Here is a 13,854-nt window from a genome sequence, read left to right on the forward strand (position 1 = left end):
GGTTTTCGGGTTGCTTTGTAATATGCCTTGGTGTAGGTTTTTTTCCCCTACTGGTGTAAGGTTTTTCCTATATCATTTTAAATTTTACAAATGCAGAGGCAGTGTTGTTTGAGAGTCATATAACTGTACTTGTAGACTGCGACATCGCCCGTCCATAGGCGCCTCCTAGACGCCTATGGCCTATCCACAGTGGGCCTTGGGCGTTTCGACTATTAGGATACCCGTCTAAAAGGCCAAGGCCTATAGACGTGCCTAACATGTTAGGCATTACCTAGTTAATTGTCTATTCTTAACGTGTTTCACACCATAGCTGGACACCCCACCCAAAACGCGTCAATTAATTTAAACCCTATTCCTTCAACCACCTACTATGCCACTAAGTCGCTCTAAAAGCTCTAGAAATTCAACGGAGTAAGAGGGTAGGATCTCACTGGCTATCTAGGCCTTTAAGAATCAAGAAATCTCTTTAATTAGTGAAGCTACCGGCTGATTTAACGTATCTAATTCAACTCTCTCTATACGTCTCTATGGCATATAAAACCACGCGATTTCTCGCTTTACGCTATAAAAATTGATAGAAATTGATAGAAACTGAAGAGCAATCTCTTTAAAAAATGGATTCTCTCTATATATTCTCGTGGAGTACCCCCCTAGCCCTCTATAGTACGAGAAATAGCGGATCTTCTTGTTTAAAAGCGTAGAACTACTCTAGTTCTTTCGGTTAGACCTAGGTTTATCGTTCCTTTATATAAGCAACTTAGCAGAGTGATTATTATAGCCTAGTAGTAGACTAATATTTAGGGAAGTTAGTTACATAGTATGTAATATACAACAACAACATATCCTAAGAACCCACGATTATGTCATTTCATTTTTCTGATATCTCACAAGTCCTACGTACGAGCCCCCAAGTTATGCTTGATGATATGCAAAAGGAAAGTCCAAGAGCTCATGGGATGTAGTAAAAATGTCCAAGAAGGATAAAAAGATGACAGAGGAACCGAGGGGCCATTTGAAATGGCTCTAATTTAGTTTTCTTATATACAGACCTCGGGAGATCCCTAGGTTTCTTTCATGTTTCTCATAAATAATTCAAGGTTTACGACACGACTCCCTCGTCCTTCAAGCGAGCGATATCTGCCTCCCCATAATTGAGAACACTGCCCAAGATCTCATCCGTATGCTGGCCCAAAGTAGGAGGAGGCGTGCGCACACCCGGTGTCGCTTCGGAGTACTTGATAGGCGTGTTGACCATCTTGATGGGACCACATGCAGGGTGGTCAACCTCCATCACCATACCTCGTGCCAGAACTGTTGGCAGGGTCAGTATCAGTACCGTTTCTATCACATGGAAAGAAAATATGCAAACTTACCATGCTTGTGATTGAGGGTTCCCTGGATGTCGTTGACAGCCGCATAGGGCATACCGCTGCCCTCAAAGATATCCAACCACTCCTGCGTGGTCTTCTGCACAGTAGTGCTTTCAATCATACCGTCGATCTCTGCCCGGTGCTGCACTCGGTCACTGTTAGTGACGAAGCGGGGGTCGGTTTTCCACTCAGAGAAGCCCAGTCGATCACACAACACGCCAAAAAGCCTATCATTGCCACCGCCAAAGAGAATATCTCCGTCGCTGGTCTTGTAGCTTCGGTAGGGTACAATGGAAGCTGGGAGGTGTTAGTTTGCCTGTTATTACACTCGACACAAAGAGACTGTTTGCCGCTTACGGTGTGCTGTGCCCCAACGGCCTGAATCTTTCTTCCCGCTGATAAGCGCAGAGCTAGCCAGGTTCGATAGCGTAGCAACCTGGCAATCACTCAAACAGGCATCGATATGTTGACCTCTACCAGTCCGACCCCGAGCAATCAAAGCCGCCATGATGGCATTTGATGTGTATAGTCCGGTGGTCAGATCGGTAACGGCAACACCAACCTTTACTGGCGCACCATCCCGAGCACCGGTAATGTGCATCAATCCCATCTCGGCTTCCACCATGACATCGTAGCCTGCACGGTTGCTATATGGACCTGTCTGTCCATACCCGGTGATACTGGCGTAGATCAACTTGGGGTTGATTTCCCGCAGCGTTTCATAGTCCATGCCGTATTTTTTGAGACCCCCAGGGAGATAGTTTTCGACTAAGACATCGCATTCTTTTGCGAGCTTGTGTAGAATCTCGACACCTGATTTGTGTTGGAAGGATAAACCGAGGGATTTCTTATTTCGGTTGACCTATATCCATGATTAGTATTGTGAGAAGCTGTTTCGTACTCAAGAGAAGGTTCCTACAGCTAGGTAGTAAGCGCTCTCGCCAGGACCCTTCCTGGAAGCATCTTCGTACTTCGCATACGGCGGACCCCAAGCACGAGTATCGTCGCCGCGCACAGGGTGTTCGACTTTGATAACATCCGCTCTATATTTTGTCGTGTTAATATCACAGAAATTATCCATTGGAGCTGTTTCATAGCCCCGGAGTTCAGCACATACCCTAAATCACCAAGAATTTGAGTACAATAAGGCTAGAGCAAGTCAGTTTGGATGGCAGAAACAGAAGCATATCGAGAGATGTACTCACTCCGGCCAAAACGCGTGTCATATCAAGCACCCGGATACCAGCCAAAGGCAGCGACCCATCGACTGAAGCTGCACTGGAGTAGCTCCGCCCTGGTACTGTGCGCCGCAAGGCATTACTACCCCAGGACAAGCCTGATCGACGGGCAACGATCGGGAACCTGAGCGCGACCGTCATGATGATATATACGAATGCAGCGAAACAAAAAAAAAAAGCTCAAACACAAGCCCAAAGAGCAAGAATTCGACGTTAAATGGGATCTGGGGAACCGGCGAATCTCCGCCAAAACGCCGACGCCGACACCGCTCGGAGGGGCCAATGCCGAGGCCACAATCGCGGGGTCATTTTCCTGATCATCAACCGCAGCTATGTTCACAGGTCTTGTCGAGACGATCGGAAGTGAGTATGTCTTTTTTTTGTGAAGTGAGTCAATGGCTAATGTGGTTTTACTAGCTGTCACGGCCTTGGAGCCCATCGATACCTCGTCGAGCGGGGGCGGGGGAACGTCGCTCACCATCTCCGACTGTGAGGAGATCCTCACCGACGCGCACCTGGGCGATAGTATCGCAGTGAATGGTATTTTTCTCTTTGTTTATAACGCATGGGATATTGTCTAAAAGTGGTCTTAAGGAACATGTCTTACGGTCACTGCATTCGATAAGACCTGGTTCAAGGTTGGCTGTGCGCCGGAGACACTGCGACGCACGAACCTGGGTTCCTTGCAGGCGAAATCTCACGTGAACCTCGAGCGCGCTGTGTCGGCCGATACCCGGATGGGAGGACACTTTGTGCAGGGCCATGTCGATACCGTTGCGGAGATTCTGTCCGTCACGCCCGATGGAAATTCGTTGGTGTTCCGGTTGCAGCCGCGCGATAGAGATATTCTGCGCTATGTTGTGGAAAAGGGCTACGTGACTCTCGATGGTGCTAGCTTGACTGTCACCAAGGTGGTCGATGGACCGGATGGATACTGGGAGGTTATGCTCATTGCCTACACGCAGGAGAAGGTAGTCACTGCGGCGAAAAAACCCGGAGACTTTGTCAACGTTGAGATCGATATCGTGGGCAAGTATGTCGAGAAGAGCGTGCAGGGATACTTTGCTGGTACCTCCGGTGGAGATTTCGCTATCTTGGAGAAGATGGTGAACAGGATTGTCGATGAAAGGCTCAAGAAATAGACCAGAGTTATGAATAACGAATCTCCGCCACTCAAAGCCATCGTAATATTCGGTGAAGGCAAGGCAAAATGTACCATCCTTGGCTTTCTATGTTCTAGAATGCACTAATCGGCACATTCGAAAAAGGAGTTTCCCCTCTGATTATAGCGAATAAAAGACATACAGCCAGAAGTACGATTGGTTCCAAGCAGCAAAAAGGCTAGAACGAGCAAATGGATACAAGCAAGTCTCTGTCGAGTTATTAAAAATCCTCACAGAGCATCCCATAAACTGACGACACCGTTGCGCGGCTCAGTGACCAAGGCAACTGCTAGCATGAACCTATTGATGTTCTTCGGATTGGGGATAATGGTCCCTTATTTACCTTCCATTCCTCCCACAGGCCGTGGCACAAGTTTATACACCAATTGGTGTGTTGAGGTGATGGAGCTTATGAATTTGATGGGATTATTGGGTTGAGATGGTGGACTGGGATGGTGGACTAAACTGTATCAATGACAGGACGTCCATGCCCATGATTATAAGGTCCAGCATTTAAGATATACGTCTTTGGGGATGCGCTTGTAGTAAAACCAAGTTCAATCTAGGGTGAAGGGTGAAGAATAAATTTGCAAGATTGCATTATATGAAGACAAAACCTGAAAAAAAAAAAACGCCAAGATGCCTATCGGGTATGTGACAGTGACAGAAATTTTGGTCCATATGACATGGATATAAGACATGAAGACGGGGGTCATTTTGATACAATCAACCAGAGTGTGATAGACAAGGCAGCACGAGTCTGTTCAATCGCAAGAGCCGGCTAGTCCGTCAACCGATCAAGTAGAGGCATTCGAAAAGGTGTGTTGTAACTTGAAACAGTCACCTACTCCTCCATAGACTCGTCCGAATCGGCGTCAGAGTCATCATCTACCGCTTCACCTTCACCCTCAGCGTCCTTGTCAAAGTCATCGTCACTGAGCCAATCTTCATCATCATCCATATCCTCATCCTCATCATCATCAGCCACTTGTTGGCCATTGCCCCCTAGCCTTGGCTTTCTCCTGCTTCTTCCGCTCAATGTTCGCCTTCTGCAGCTTCTTTCTCTGCTCCTTCTCCTTCCTCCGAACATCCCAGCTCTGGTCCATTTTCCGCATCTCCTTCTCGGACTTCTTAATGAAGTCGTGCCACATAATCTTGCCATCGCAGACTCCATCCTCAACCTTCATCAAGCGAAGTCGCAAGCGAGGGCCCAGCTCTACGAGCTTCACAGCACGCTTCTCAACACCGGGGGTATAGGCTGGCTTATCCTGGCCCTTCTCCGCGGCCTTTTGGCGCTGCATTTCCCGCTTGTTCAGGACTCGGCGGGTCGTGCTCTCTGCAACTTCGACTTCGGCATCAGTGTCTAGCTCGGTCTCACTTGCTGATGTGTATCCCGCAGCAGAGGGATCGAGCAGGTAATCGGCGGCATCTTCTAGCTTTCCAAGGTTGGGAACAGCGGTCTTCTTCTTGTCTCGGTTGCGAATCTCTTTGGGGTCCAGACGACGGATTCGTTTCGATATACCGGTCTTCTTCGTGGCAATAGCGTAGTGACGGAGGGTCAAGATATATGAATCGCTATCTTTTTCGGTAGGCTCTCGGTTGAGAAGCATGACACGGCGGATGGAAGACAGAGGCTGGCTTTGGGGGTTGATGGGAGGGAAGAGGGACTGGAAGATGGTAGTTGTGAGGGTCTCGAGCCGCTTCGGGACCTTGGAATCCTCGGTTGCGTCTGGCGTGATGAAGTTGTTCATGACCAATAGGGGCGGTGTCTTGTGATCCTGTCCGCCACTTTTTGGGCGCTTCATGGATCTCTCAACATCCTTGCACAGCGAATAGTTCTCTACTTTGAAGTGAAGGGTGGGTCCACGGGGTGTAACAGCAAGTCGCATATTTGTGTTGCCAGTTGCGGACTTGGAAAACAACATAAGATGAGTGACACCGAGGGGACCGGTCATAACGGTATAATCTCGCAGTCTGTTGGATTTGCGTTCCTATATTGTTTGTTAGAAGGAGCGAGTAAAACAGTGACTGTGAATCATACCTTCAATCGCACAGCAGTATCGGGCTCCATCATACGACGGACATCCTTGACCAACTGGGTGACACTGCTACCGACTTGAGAAGCGCCTACTCGAATGACCATAGACTTCGGGGTTTTGGACATTGAGGCAGCGCTGCCCTTCACCACGCTAGCATTTTGGGGCTTCTGGTGAGTGCGCTTCTTAACACGTTGCTTGGCCATCTTGATGTTAGAGATGAGAAAAAGAAAAAATTGGAGGGAGAAAACCAATGAATACTAAATCGAACAGCTCGAGGTTTTTTTTTCTCCAAAAATTAACATCAGAAACAGCGCCGGATCAATATTCTTGCGGCCCCACATTAAATTATTTCTTTTGAGATAGTTGAACATCGACAACAATCTTTTTGTTAAAACACAAGTTAAACATGCCAATTACCAAGAAGCGCAAGGTTGCACACGCAGCACCTGCTGCACCCGTTGAAGTCAGCGACGTTGCATCAAATGCAAGCTCTTCAAGCCCCCAACCCTCCGCTGAGGACCTCGATGTTGAAGATAGCGCGAGCGCTTCAAGCCCCAAACCCTCCGCTGAGGATGCCGAGGTCGAAAATGCTTCCTCTGAGACTGAGCCCAGCGCTCCCAAAACATTCAAAGAACTGGGCCTGATTGACTCCCTCTGCGAGGCCTGTGATAAAATGGGCTACAAGGCCCCGACACCAATCCAGGCCGAGTCAATCCCGCTCGCACTTCAGGGTCGTGATATTATTGGTTTGGCTGAAACAGGATCAGGAAAAACTGCCTCCTTCGTTTTGCCCATTCTTCAAGGTTCGTGCATATTTGACGACTTATACCTTCACCTTCATATACGATACTGACGAGCCTTCTAGCACTCATGGAAAAACCCCAGCCGTTCTTTGGTCTCGTAATGGCACCAACCCGTGAATTGGCATATCAGATTTCACTCTCATGTGAGTCCCTCGGCGCAACAATCAACGTCAGATCCACCACGTTGGTCGGCGGTATGGACATGGTTCCTCAGTCAATCGCTTTGGGAAAGAAGCCTCACATTATCGTTGCCACGCCCGGCAGACTTCTCGATCATCTCGAGAACACTAAGGGCTTTTCCCTCCGCAACCTGAAATTCCTTGTCATGGACGAAGCAGACAGACTGCTCGATATGGATTTCGGTCCCATTCTCGACAAGATTCTCAAGGTCCTGCCGCGCGAGCGCAGAACCTTCCTATTTTCCGCCACTCTGAGCTCAAAGGTTGAGTCTCTTCAGCGAGCCTCACTGTCAAATCCGGCCCGTGTATCGATCTCTTCCAGCAAGTACGCTACCGTGGAGACCCTACAGCAAACTTATATCCTTCGTCCCTATAAACATAAGGACATCTACCTCGTCTACCTCCTCCACGAATTCATCGGCCAGTCCGTTATCATCTTCATGCGCACCGTTCATGAGACACAGCGTGTTGCTTTCCTGCTGCGCGGTCTGGGCTTCGGTGCAATCCCTCTCCATGGACAAATGTCTCAATCTGCACGTCTGGGAGCACTGGGCAAATTCCGATCTAAGAGTCGCGAGATCCTGGTTGCCACTGATGTTGCTGCTCGTGGTTTGGATATTCCCTCTGTGGACTGCGTTTTGAACTTTGACTTGCCAACCGACAGTAAGACCTATATTCATCGAGTAGGCCGTACAGCACGTGCTGGAAAGTCTGGAACTGCCATATCCTTTGTCACACAATATGATGTGGAAATCTGGCAGCGTATAGAGGCTGCGATGGGCAAAGAGTTAGATGAGTACCCCGCCCCGAAAGATGAGGCCATGGTCTTTGCCGATCAAGTGAGTGCTTCGCAGCGTGACGCGATTCAGGCGATGAAGCACTACGACGAGAAGAAGGGCGCCAAGGGCAAAGGAAAGTTCTCGTTCAAGGGCAAGCGAAGTCGCGATGCCATGGACCAGGAAGAGGGCTAGAATTTCATTCCGGCTCATTTGCTTGGGTTTTGTACATGAATAGATGGTTTATCTTACGAATTTGGGGCGTTTAAGCATGTAATATGAAAAGAATCCATAGATTTCATTACTGCGTCAAAATGATATCGAATATTTTCCTGGACCATATTTCCGGGGGCCCATAGTGCTGAAAAGGTATCCGCTGCCTAAAGCCACCAAAGGCCAATGTAACAATTGCAATACAGCCCAGAAAAGTAGTGATCCCTAGCGGCATGTGTCAAGACCGAGGATCAAACCTGGACCAAGAAACCTATTAGGCGCTGCCGGCCTCGCTAACAGCGTTGGCGACGCGAGTGGCGAGGTCGTCCGCCTCAGAGCGGCTGGCAGCCTCAGCGTACACGCGGACGGCATCCTCAGTACCACTGGCACGGGCGAAGCTGCGGCCCTTATTGTACCGAGACTGAAGAGACTCGATGGTGCCCTGTAGGCCGGCAGGAGACTCGAGCTTACGCTCGGCGTCGTATGCCTTGAAGATGGAACGGTCATTGACCTCGACACGCACGAGGCGCGAAGGAAGGTCGGTGTAGGTTCCAAGCCACTCCTTAGGTGACCAGCCCTTGTGGGCGAGGATGGCCTCCACAAGAAGTGCGTCTGACAGGGCATCACCGACAGCCTGGTTTATCAGGTCAGTCAGGGCCTGGAGACTCTCCAGGGCGTGCTGCTGAGCCGGCGATTGAGGCTCAGCGTTCTTGATAACCTTTAGGGCATTCTCGGAGAAGGTGACGGTACCGTGTCCGTTGGCCTCGAAGTAGACACCGACATCGAACCGCAGTGCGGCGTGGTGGAGGTGCTTCACGCCGGTGTTGGTGCAAATAATGGGGAGCTTGAGGACCTTCTCAATGTAATCTGTGCTTGCACCATTAGCATAGGCAGTCTGGACAACACCAATCTTCAGCTTCGAAGCAATTCCAGCATTGCGGGCAAGATCGCCAATGAACGACGCCGCAAGAGTGGCAATGCGGTCACCGTCCAGAAGACGGAAGACGTTGCTCTCGTCCTGGAAGTAGTAAACAAGACGATCCGCGTCGCCATCAAGCGAAGCGCATCGATCAAGCACAGCAGCCTTAGAAGAAGGAGGAGCACGTTGCTTAGTCTTAACATAGTCGGCACCGCACTGCATGAAGTGTTAGGTTGATCAACAGTTGTGTTGGCTAGGTGGAAGCATACATCAAAGTTCAGGGCGTCAGGGTTGATCACATCGTCGTTGACAACCTTAATATCGATTCCAGAGAGGTACTTCATCAGTTCCCTCAATTTGGGCCCACCGACACCGTTGGCGCAGTCCACAGTCAAGGAACCCTGGACCTTGACCCCTCGCATAACCTTCTTGAAGGAGTTTGCAAGCTTCTCATAGTATCCTTGCTCAGTCGGCTCACCATACTCGTATTGTGTTCCGAGGGTGTTCTTGCAGCGGACAACGTAGTGAAGCTGCGGGGTAGTCATGTATTTGAAGTCCACAAACTCGACCTCCGTCGCGGTAAGTGCGGCATTCAGAACGCCTACTAGACGAGAGCCAGAAGCACGGGTGTCACGAGCGAAGACCACCCGAGCAGGGTTGGTCATCTTCACATCGATTTCCTTGACGAGTTCGTCGTAGACATCGGCGATCTTATCCAATGGGGCATTTGCCAGTTTTGTCGCGTATGCCTCCCACTCGGCCTAGTTATGACAGTGAGCACGTTATTCCAAATTCGGTCGTGTGAACGCAGGCCAATCTTACTTCAAGCATCTCGCCCTAAAGAGAAAATAAAGGTTAGACTTGTCCTGATGGGCTGGTAGTATGGTAGGGATCAATGGCTAAAACTCACCATGGGGTCAACCAACTTAACACCATTGTCCTCCGCGGGGTTGTGGCTTGCAGTAACCATAACACCAATCCATTGTCCGCTAAGTTTCTTTGAGCGCAGGCTTGCAAGCAAGCCCACTGCAAAAACAACGGTGTTGAGGAGGTCGCTGCGCAGCCATATGGGTCAGAACAAATCGACGTCAACAAAAGACGATCGCGGGGGTTCAGAGGATGCGGAGGCGGGGTGGATCAGCCATATTTGAAGAAACTTACGCTTTCATGCGAAACTGTAATGGACAGAGAAGTTAGCCGACCTCTGTAGTAGAGCGTTCATCAATGCGACATACCCCTGCTGTGCCATACTCAAATACCTTGCCCTCGGGCTTTGTGTACTGCAATGCCGCCTCGGTGATCGCTTTTTTGACAGCCGGAGAGGCCATGGCGAAAATATGCGATTAGTTATAAAGTACCTTAAGGAGTTTCAAGAGAGGTACTCTAAAGCTTCAGGTAAAGTCGAGGTCGAAAAGGAGAGGAGTACTTGAAACAAAAAAAAAAGCGGCTGAGGGGTTTGGAGGTTTGAGACACGGCTTATTGCGACGGCCTTAGCGGTCAGAGAATGGCGGGGAACACAGATCAGGACACAATAGGAGACGTGGCAATAACATATTTACCCGCATTAATCACCGTGGAAATTAACTGCAACGGTAAACACCCTAGTGGGGAGCACCCCCGATCTTCATTACAGCTACCTCCCACGTCTAAGCTACAGTCAAGTATGACATATGAACATGTCTATGATATCCTGGGTATGGTTAGGTATAAATATCGCCAAATTTTGCCCAAATTTTGATCCTCTTTACGCCTTTAGCCTGTGCGCCGCAATATCGTCCTGTGTGTCCCTGATCAGGAACCTGTCGGGTGCGACCGATGCATTAGTCATGGGAATATATTTGGGAATATATTAAGTCGTACGATCGGGGAGGACTTACGAGTACCACCATACAGCGGGGACCACTGTACCCAGATGCCAGAGGCTGTGTGCGTCAATTAACCCGTTCCAAGGAGGGAAATCGAGTAACTCCAAACTCATAGCCAGGATTATCCACGCCACAATCATACCAGGCCAGGCAGTCCAAGACTTCGAAAGTTTTTGGTATCGGAAGATACTGAAACCGGTCCACATGACGTTCTGGATAATACCAACCACCACGTTCGCTATCATGTTGTAGGTGTAGTTCCAGGACCAGAAGGTAAGATAACACACGTGCAATGTATATAGCAGAACACAAATAGCGGTCCAAAGTCGACGCAGGGTTGGCCGGTACGGGGTATTCTCAAGGTCCAGGCGGAAGATTCGAACGACGGCAAGGTAGAGACCATACAGCACGTTGGCGCCAGCGCCCCAGTAGTCCAGCTTCTCGGTCAGGGGGAAATCGCGCATGTGGAATATCATGCTGAAACTCCAGCTTGCAAGCCCAATGTATCCAAACATCATGTAGTATGGGCGCAGCGAGTGCCAGGTGGGGACCGACTCCTGGATACGGGACAAGCCGTGCCAGTGCGCGGCGAAGTTGAAGAAGGAGAAGAGGACCGAGAAGGGCTCCTGCATCCCTAGGAGCCTACGGAACGGCCATTTCCCGTGGAATTGTACAATTGGGCTGATCATTGGAGGATCACGCGAGACGCGACGGTCGGTAATGACATGTTGGCAAGTGTAGTCACATTCAGCAGGGCAGTTCCATAGTAGTAAGCGGTGGTGCAGAGCTAAAGAGGTCAGCAAAGGGGAAACGCGGAGAACAGTTGGAATAATGATTTCACATACGGAGCACTGAATTGCCATTCTGACAATTTTCTGTTTTACAGATCTATGGCTGTTAGTTGTTTCCAAGGGTCTGTTGTTCACCGAGGCGTACCTGGACACATTCTTTGAAGTCGGGGAGGTGGTCTCCTAATGACGCGTCGGACTTGCCAATGAGCGAGGCTAAAAAAACGAAAGCGAAAAGAGTGTAGAGATTCACTCTTCCTACACCTAAATTCATTGTGGCCCGAAAGTTTAGTTCCGAGGTCCCAGACGTTCAACGCGTAAGCTTGGGGAAGAATGACAGGTTGGAGCGGAGCTCCCGGCGGCATCAAAGAGCCTCCCTCGGTAGTCTTGGCAACCAAACAGTTCTTTCTTTACCCCACAACGCCATTGATGTACTTTGTACACTTCGACAATTGAAGTGGAATTGAATTTATTTAGCATACTTGTCATGGGGCGTTATTGCTTGGGGATCTTGCCAGCTCACTCCAAAGGACAGATATGGTTAATAGCGCAATTCAATGTTGACCTATTCTAAACATCAAATGTCATCAATGGGTGCTTGCTATCCTTGGGTAAGTGCTATTCACCACACAGATACTACCCACATATGATGCAGGTACACCATATTATCCCTAGAACTTCCCAGTTGTACAACTATGCCACGCAGATAGCCCTATATAAATGAGGGCAAGTCCCATCACGTGTGTACACACGTGACCCCCGAATACAGCTAGCGCGGGCGGGGATTGGAGTTAAGCTTGGCGGGCGGGCAAATAATCCAGAAAAAAAAAAGTTGAGGATCGATCTCTGTTGGACTTTTTATCTTTAACATCCTTCCCATTTATTTTTTTACTCTTTCATTTTCTTCCTTTTCGGCCCGTTCTTCTTTTCCGCACAGTCAAGATGGATACCGAATCCGATAACCCTCAGGGGATCACCAGCAGTGCTGATCGCATGGTTGGCATGGAGCACTCTGAAGTCCGCTACTTCACTAGGTACGTTATTCTTCCATTGGGTCTCTCTCGGATGTTGATGCTAATAAATTCATAGCTACGACCACCATGGTAAATGATCTTGATCCATGATAGCAAATTTTCAGTGTGGTTTTGACTAATGATATTTTTTTGGGTTGCCACAGGTATCCACGAGGAGATGCTTGTAAGTACAATTTACTGGCTAATTGGCTATTTACGGTGCTCTAACATTCATTTTCTGCCTTGTAGAAAGATGATGTCCGCACACGCTCCTACCGCGACTCCATCTACCAGAACCGCCACATCTTCAAGGACAAGGTCGTCCTTGATGTCGGCTGTGGAACTGGTATTCTGAGCATGTATGTATCCGGATAATAATCCTGTGATTCTGGATCTCTTGTTGATTGTTTTTTTTTAAACAGGTTTGCTGCCCGTGCTGGCGCAAAGCACGTCATTGGTGTCGATATGTCCTCCATCATTGAGAAGGCCCGTCAGATTGTCCACGTCAATGGACTGTCCGATAAGATTACTCTTCTCCAGGGTAAGATGGAGGAAGTTAACCTTCCTTTCCCCAAGGTTGATATTATTATCTCCGAGTGGATGGGTTACTTCCTTCTGTACGAGTCCATGCTGGACACCGTGCTCTACGCCCGTGACACCTACCTCAACCCCGGTGGTCTGATCTTCCCCGATAAGGCCACTATGTACGTTGCTGGTATTGAGGATGGCGACTACAAGGATGACAAGATTGGATGTAAGCAATTATTTTACCTGGAACTTTTTTATTCTTGTTATTTTACTGACCAATCTCAGTCTGGGACAACGTCTACGGATTCGACTACAGCCCCATGAAGGAGATTGCTCTCAACGAGCCCCTCGTCGATACCGTCGAGATGAAGGCTCTTGTGACCGATCCCTGCCCGATCATCACCTTTGATCTGAACACCGTCACCACGGCCGATCTTGCCTTCAAGGTGCCTTATGCCCTCACTGCCAAGCGCCCCGACTTCATCCACGCCTTGATCGCCTGGTTCGATATTGAGTTCAGCGCCTGCCACAAGCCCATCCACTTCTCCACTGGTCCTCACGCCAAGTACACCCACTGGAAGCAGACCGTGTTCTACCTCCGTGATGTCCTTACCGTCGAGGAGGATGAGAAGGTTACCGGTTGGATTGAGAACCGCCCCAACGATAAGAACAAGCGTGACTTGGATATCGGCATCACGTACAAGTTCGAGACCCCCGATGCTACTCGCGCTGCTGAGGGTGGCTGCTTCTACCGCATGTAAGTTCTGGCATTTTGACTCGTTTTTTGAGATCATCATACTAATGCATCCCAGGTGTTAATTTTGTTCCACTTTTCTAATTTGATGTCATTGATTGGGATGTACAACTTCACGTTTGCACGATCTAAGTGAAATATTTTCGTCACGCAATGCATCCTGGCATGGGCATGTATGAAATTGCCCAAGGCGAATTGGACATCTG

General features: G+C 49.1%; 7 protein-coding genes across 7 annotated transcripts; 3 read left to right on the top strand and 4 right to left on the bottom strand.

Annotated features, from left to right (window-relative positions):
- Positions 1 to 1,099: 1,099 nt before the first annotated feature.
- N7447_000428 (CaiB/BaiF CoA transferase family protein) lies at positions 1,100 to 2,749 on the bottom strand (the record flags this gene model as incomplete). Its single annotated transcript, XM_057224704.1, has 6 exons — positions 1,100 to 1,311; positions 1,374 to 1,667; positions 1,728 to 2,232; positions 2,290 to 2,413; positions 2,488 to 2,519; positions 2,576 to 2,749. 6 exons carry the CDS (start codon positions 2,747 to 2,749, stop codon positions 1,100 to 1,102), a joined length of 1,341 nt encoding a protein of 446 aa, XP_057088720.1.
- A 191-nt stretch (positions 2,750 to 2,940) lies between these two features.
- N7447_000429 (riboflavin synthase) lies at positions 2,941 to 3,750 on the top strand (the record flags this gene model as incomplete). The annotated part of the gene is made up of 3 exons (XM_057224705.1): positions 2,941 to 2,971; positions 3,026 to 3,148; positions 3,203 to 3,750. 3 exons carry the CDS (start codon positions 2,941 to 2,943, stop codon positions 3,748 to 3,750), a joined length of 702 nt encoding a protein of 233 aa, XP_057088721.1.
- An 865-nt stretch (positions 3,751 to 4,615) lies between these two features.
- Positions 4,616 to 6,013, bottom strand: N7447_000430 (Brix domain-containing protein; the record flags this gene model as incomplete). Its single annotated transcript, XM_057224706.1, has 3 exons — positions 4,616 to 4,741; positions 4,782 to 5,762; positions 5,813 to 6,013. The coding sequence occupies 3 exons, from the start codon at positions 6,011 to 6,013 to the stop codon at positions 4,616 to 4,618; spliced, it is 1,308 nt and encodes a 435-aa protein (XP_057088722.1).
- Positions 6,014 to 6,216: 203 nt separating this feature from the next.
- rrp3 (RNA-dependent ATPase RRP3) lies at positions 6,217 to 7,763 on the top strand (the record flags this gene model as incomplete). Its single annotated transcript, XM_057224707.1, has 2 exons — positions 6,217 to 6,613; positions 6,676 to 7,763. 2 exons carry the CDS (start codon positions 6,217 to 6,219, stop codon positions 7,761 to 7,763), a joined length of 1,485 nt encoding a protein of 494 aa, XP_057088723.1.
- Positions 7,764 to 8,055: 292 nt separating this feature from the next.
- agm1 (phosphoacetylglucosamine mutase PCM1) lies at positions 8,056 to 10,028 on the bottom strand (the record flags this gene model as incomplete). The annotated part of the gene is made up of 6 exons (XM_057224708.1): positions 8,056 to 8,916; positions 8,970 to 9,461; positions 9,523 to 9,537; positions 9,611 to 9,755; positions 9,862 to 9,875; positions 9,936 to 10,028. The coding sequence occupies 6 exons, from the start codon at positions 10,026 to 10,028 to the stop codon at positions 8,056 to 8,058; spliced, it is 1,620 nt and encodes a 539-aa protein (XP_057088724.1).
- Positions 10,029 to 10,444: 416 nt separating this feature from the next.
- Positions 10,445 to 11,627, bottom strand: N7447_000433 (PGAP3/PER1 family protein; the record flags this gene model as incomplete). The annotated part of the gene is made up of 4 exons (XM_057224709.1): positions 10,445 to 10,499; positions 10,578 to 11,352; positions 11,411 to 11,453; positions 11,502 to 11,627. 4 exons carry the CDS (start codon positions 11,625 to 11,627, stop codon positions 10,445 to 10,447), a joined length of 999 nt encoding a protein of 332 aa, XP_057088725.1.
- A 668-nt stretch (positions 11,628 to 12,295) lies between these two features.
- Positions 12,296 to 13,713, top strand: rmtA (protein-arginine omega-N methyltransferase HMT1; the record flags this gene model as incomplete). The annotated part of the gene is made up of 7 exons (XM_057224710.1): positions 12,296 to 12,387; positions 12,443 to 12,456; positions 12,531 to 12,550; positions 12,616 to 12,725; positions 12,789 to 13,120; positions 13,180 to 13,651; positions 13,707 to 13,713. 7 exons carry the CDS (start codon positions 12,296 to 12,298, stop codon positions 13,711 to 13,713), a joined length of 1,047 nt encoding a protein of 348 aa, XP_057088726.1.
- Positions 13,714 to 13,854: the final 141 nt, after the last annotated feature.

The sequence above is a fragment of the Penicillium robsamsonii genome (genome assembly GCF_028829455.1).
Source record: "Penicillium robsamsonii strain IBT 29466 chromosome Unknown utg000001l_segment0_segment0, whole genome shotgun sequence".
In the NCBI taxonomy this organism is placed as follows: Eukaryota; Fungi; Ascomycota; class Eurotiomycetes; order Eurotiales; family Aspergillaceae; genus Penicillium; species Penicillium robsamsonii.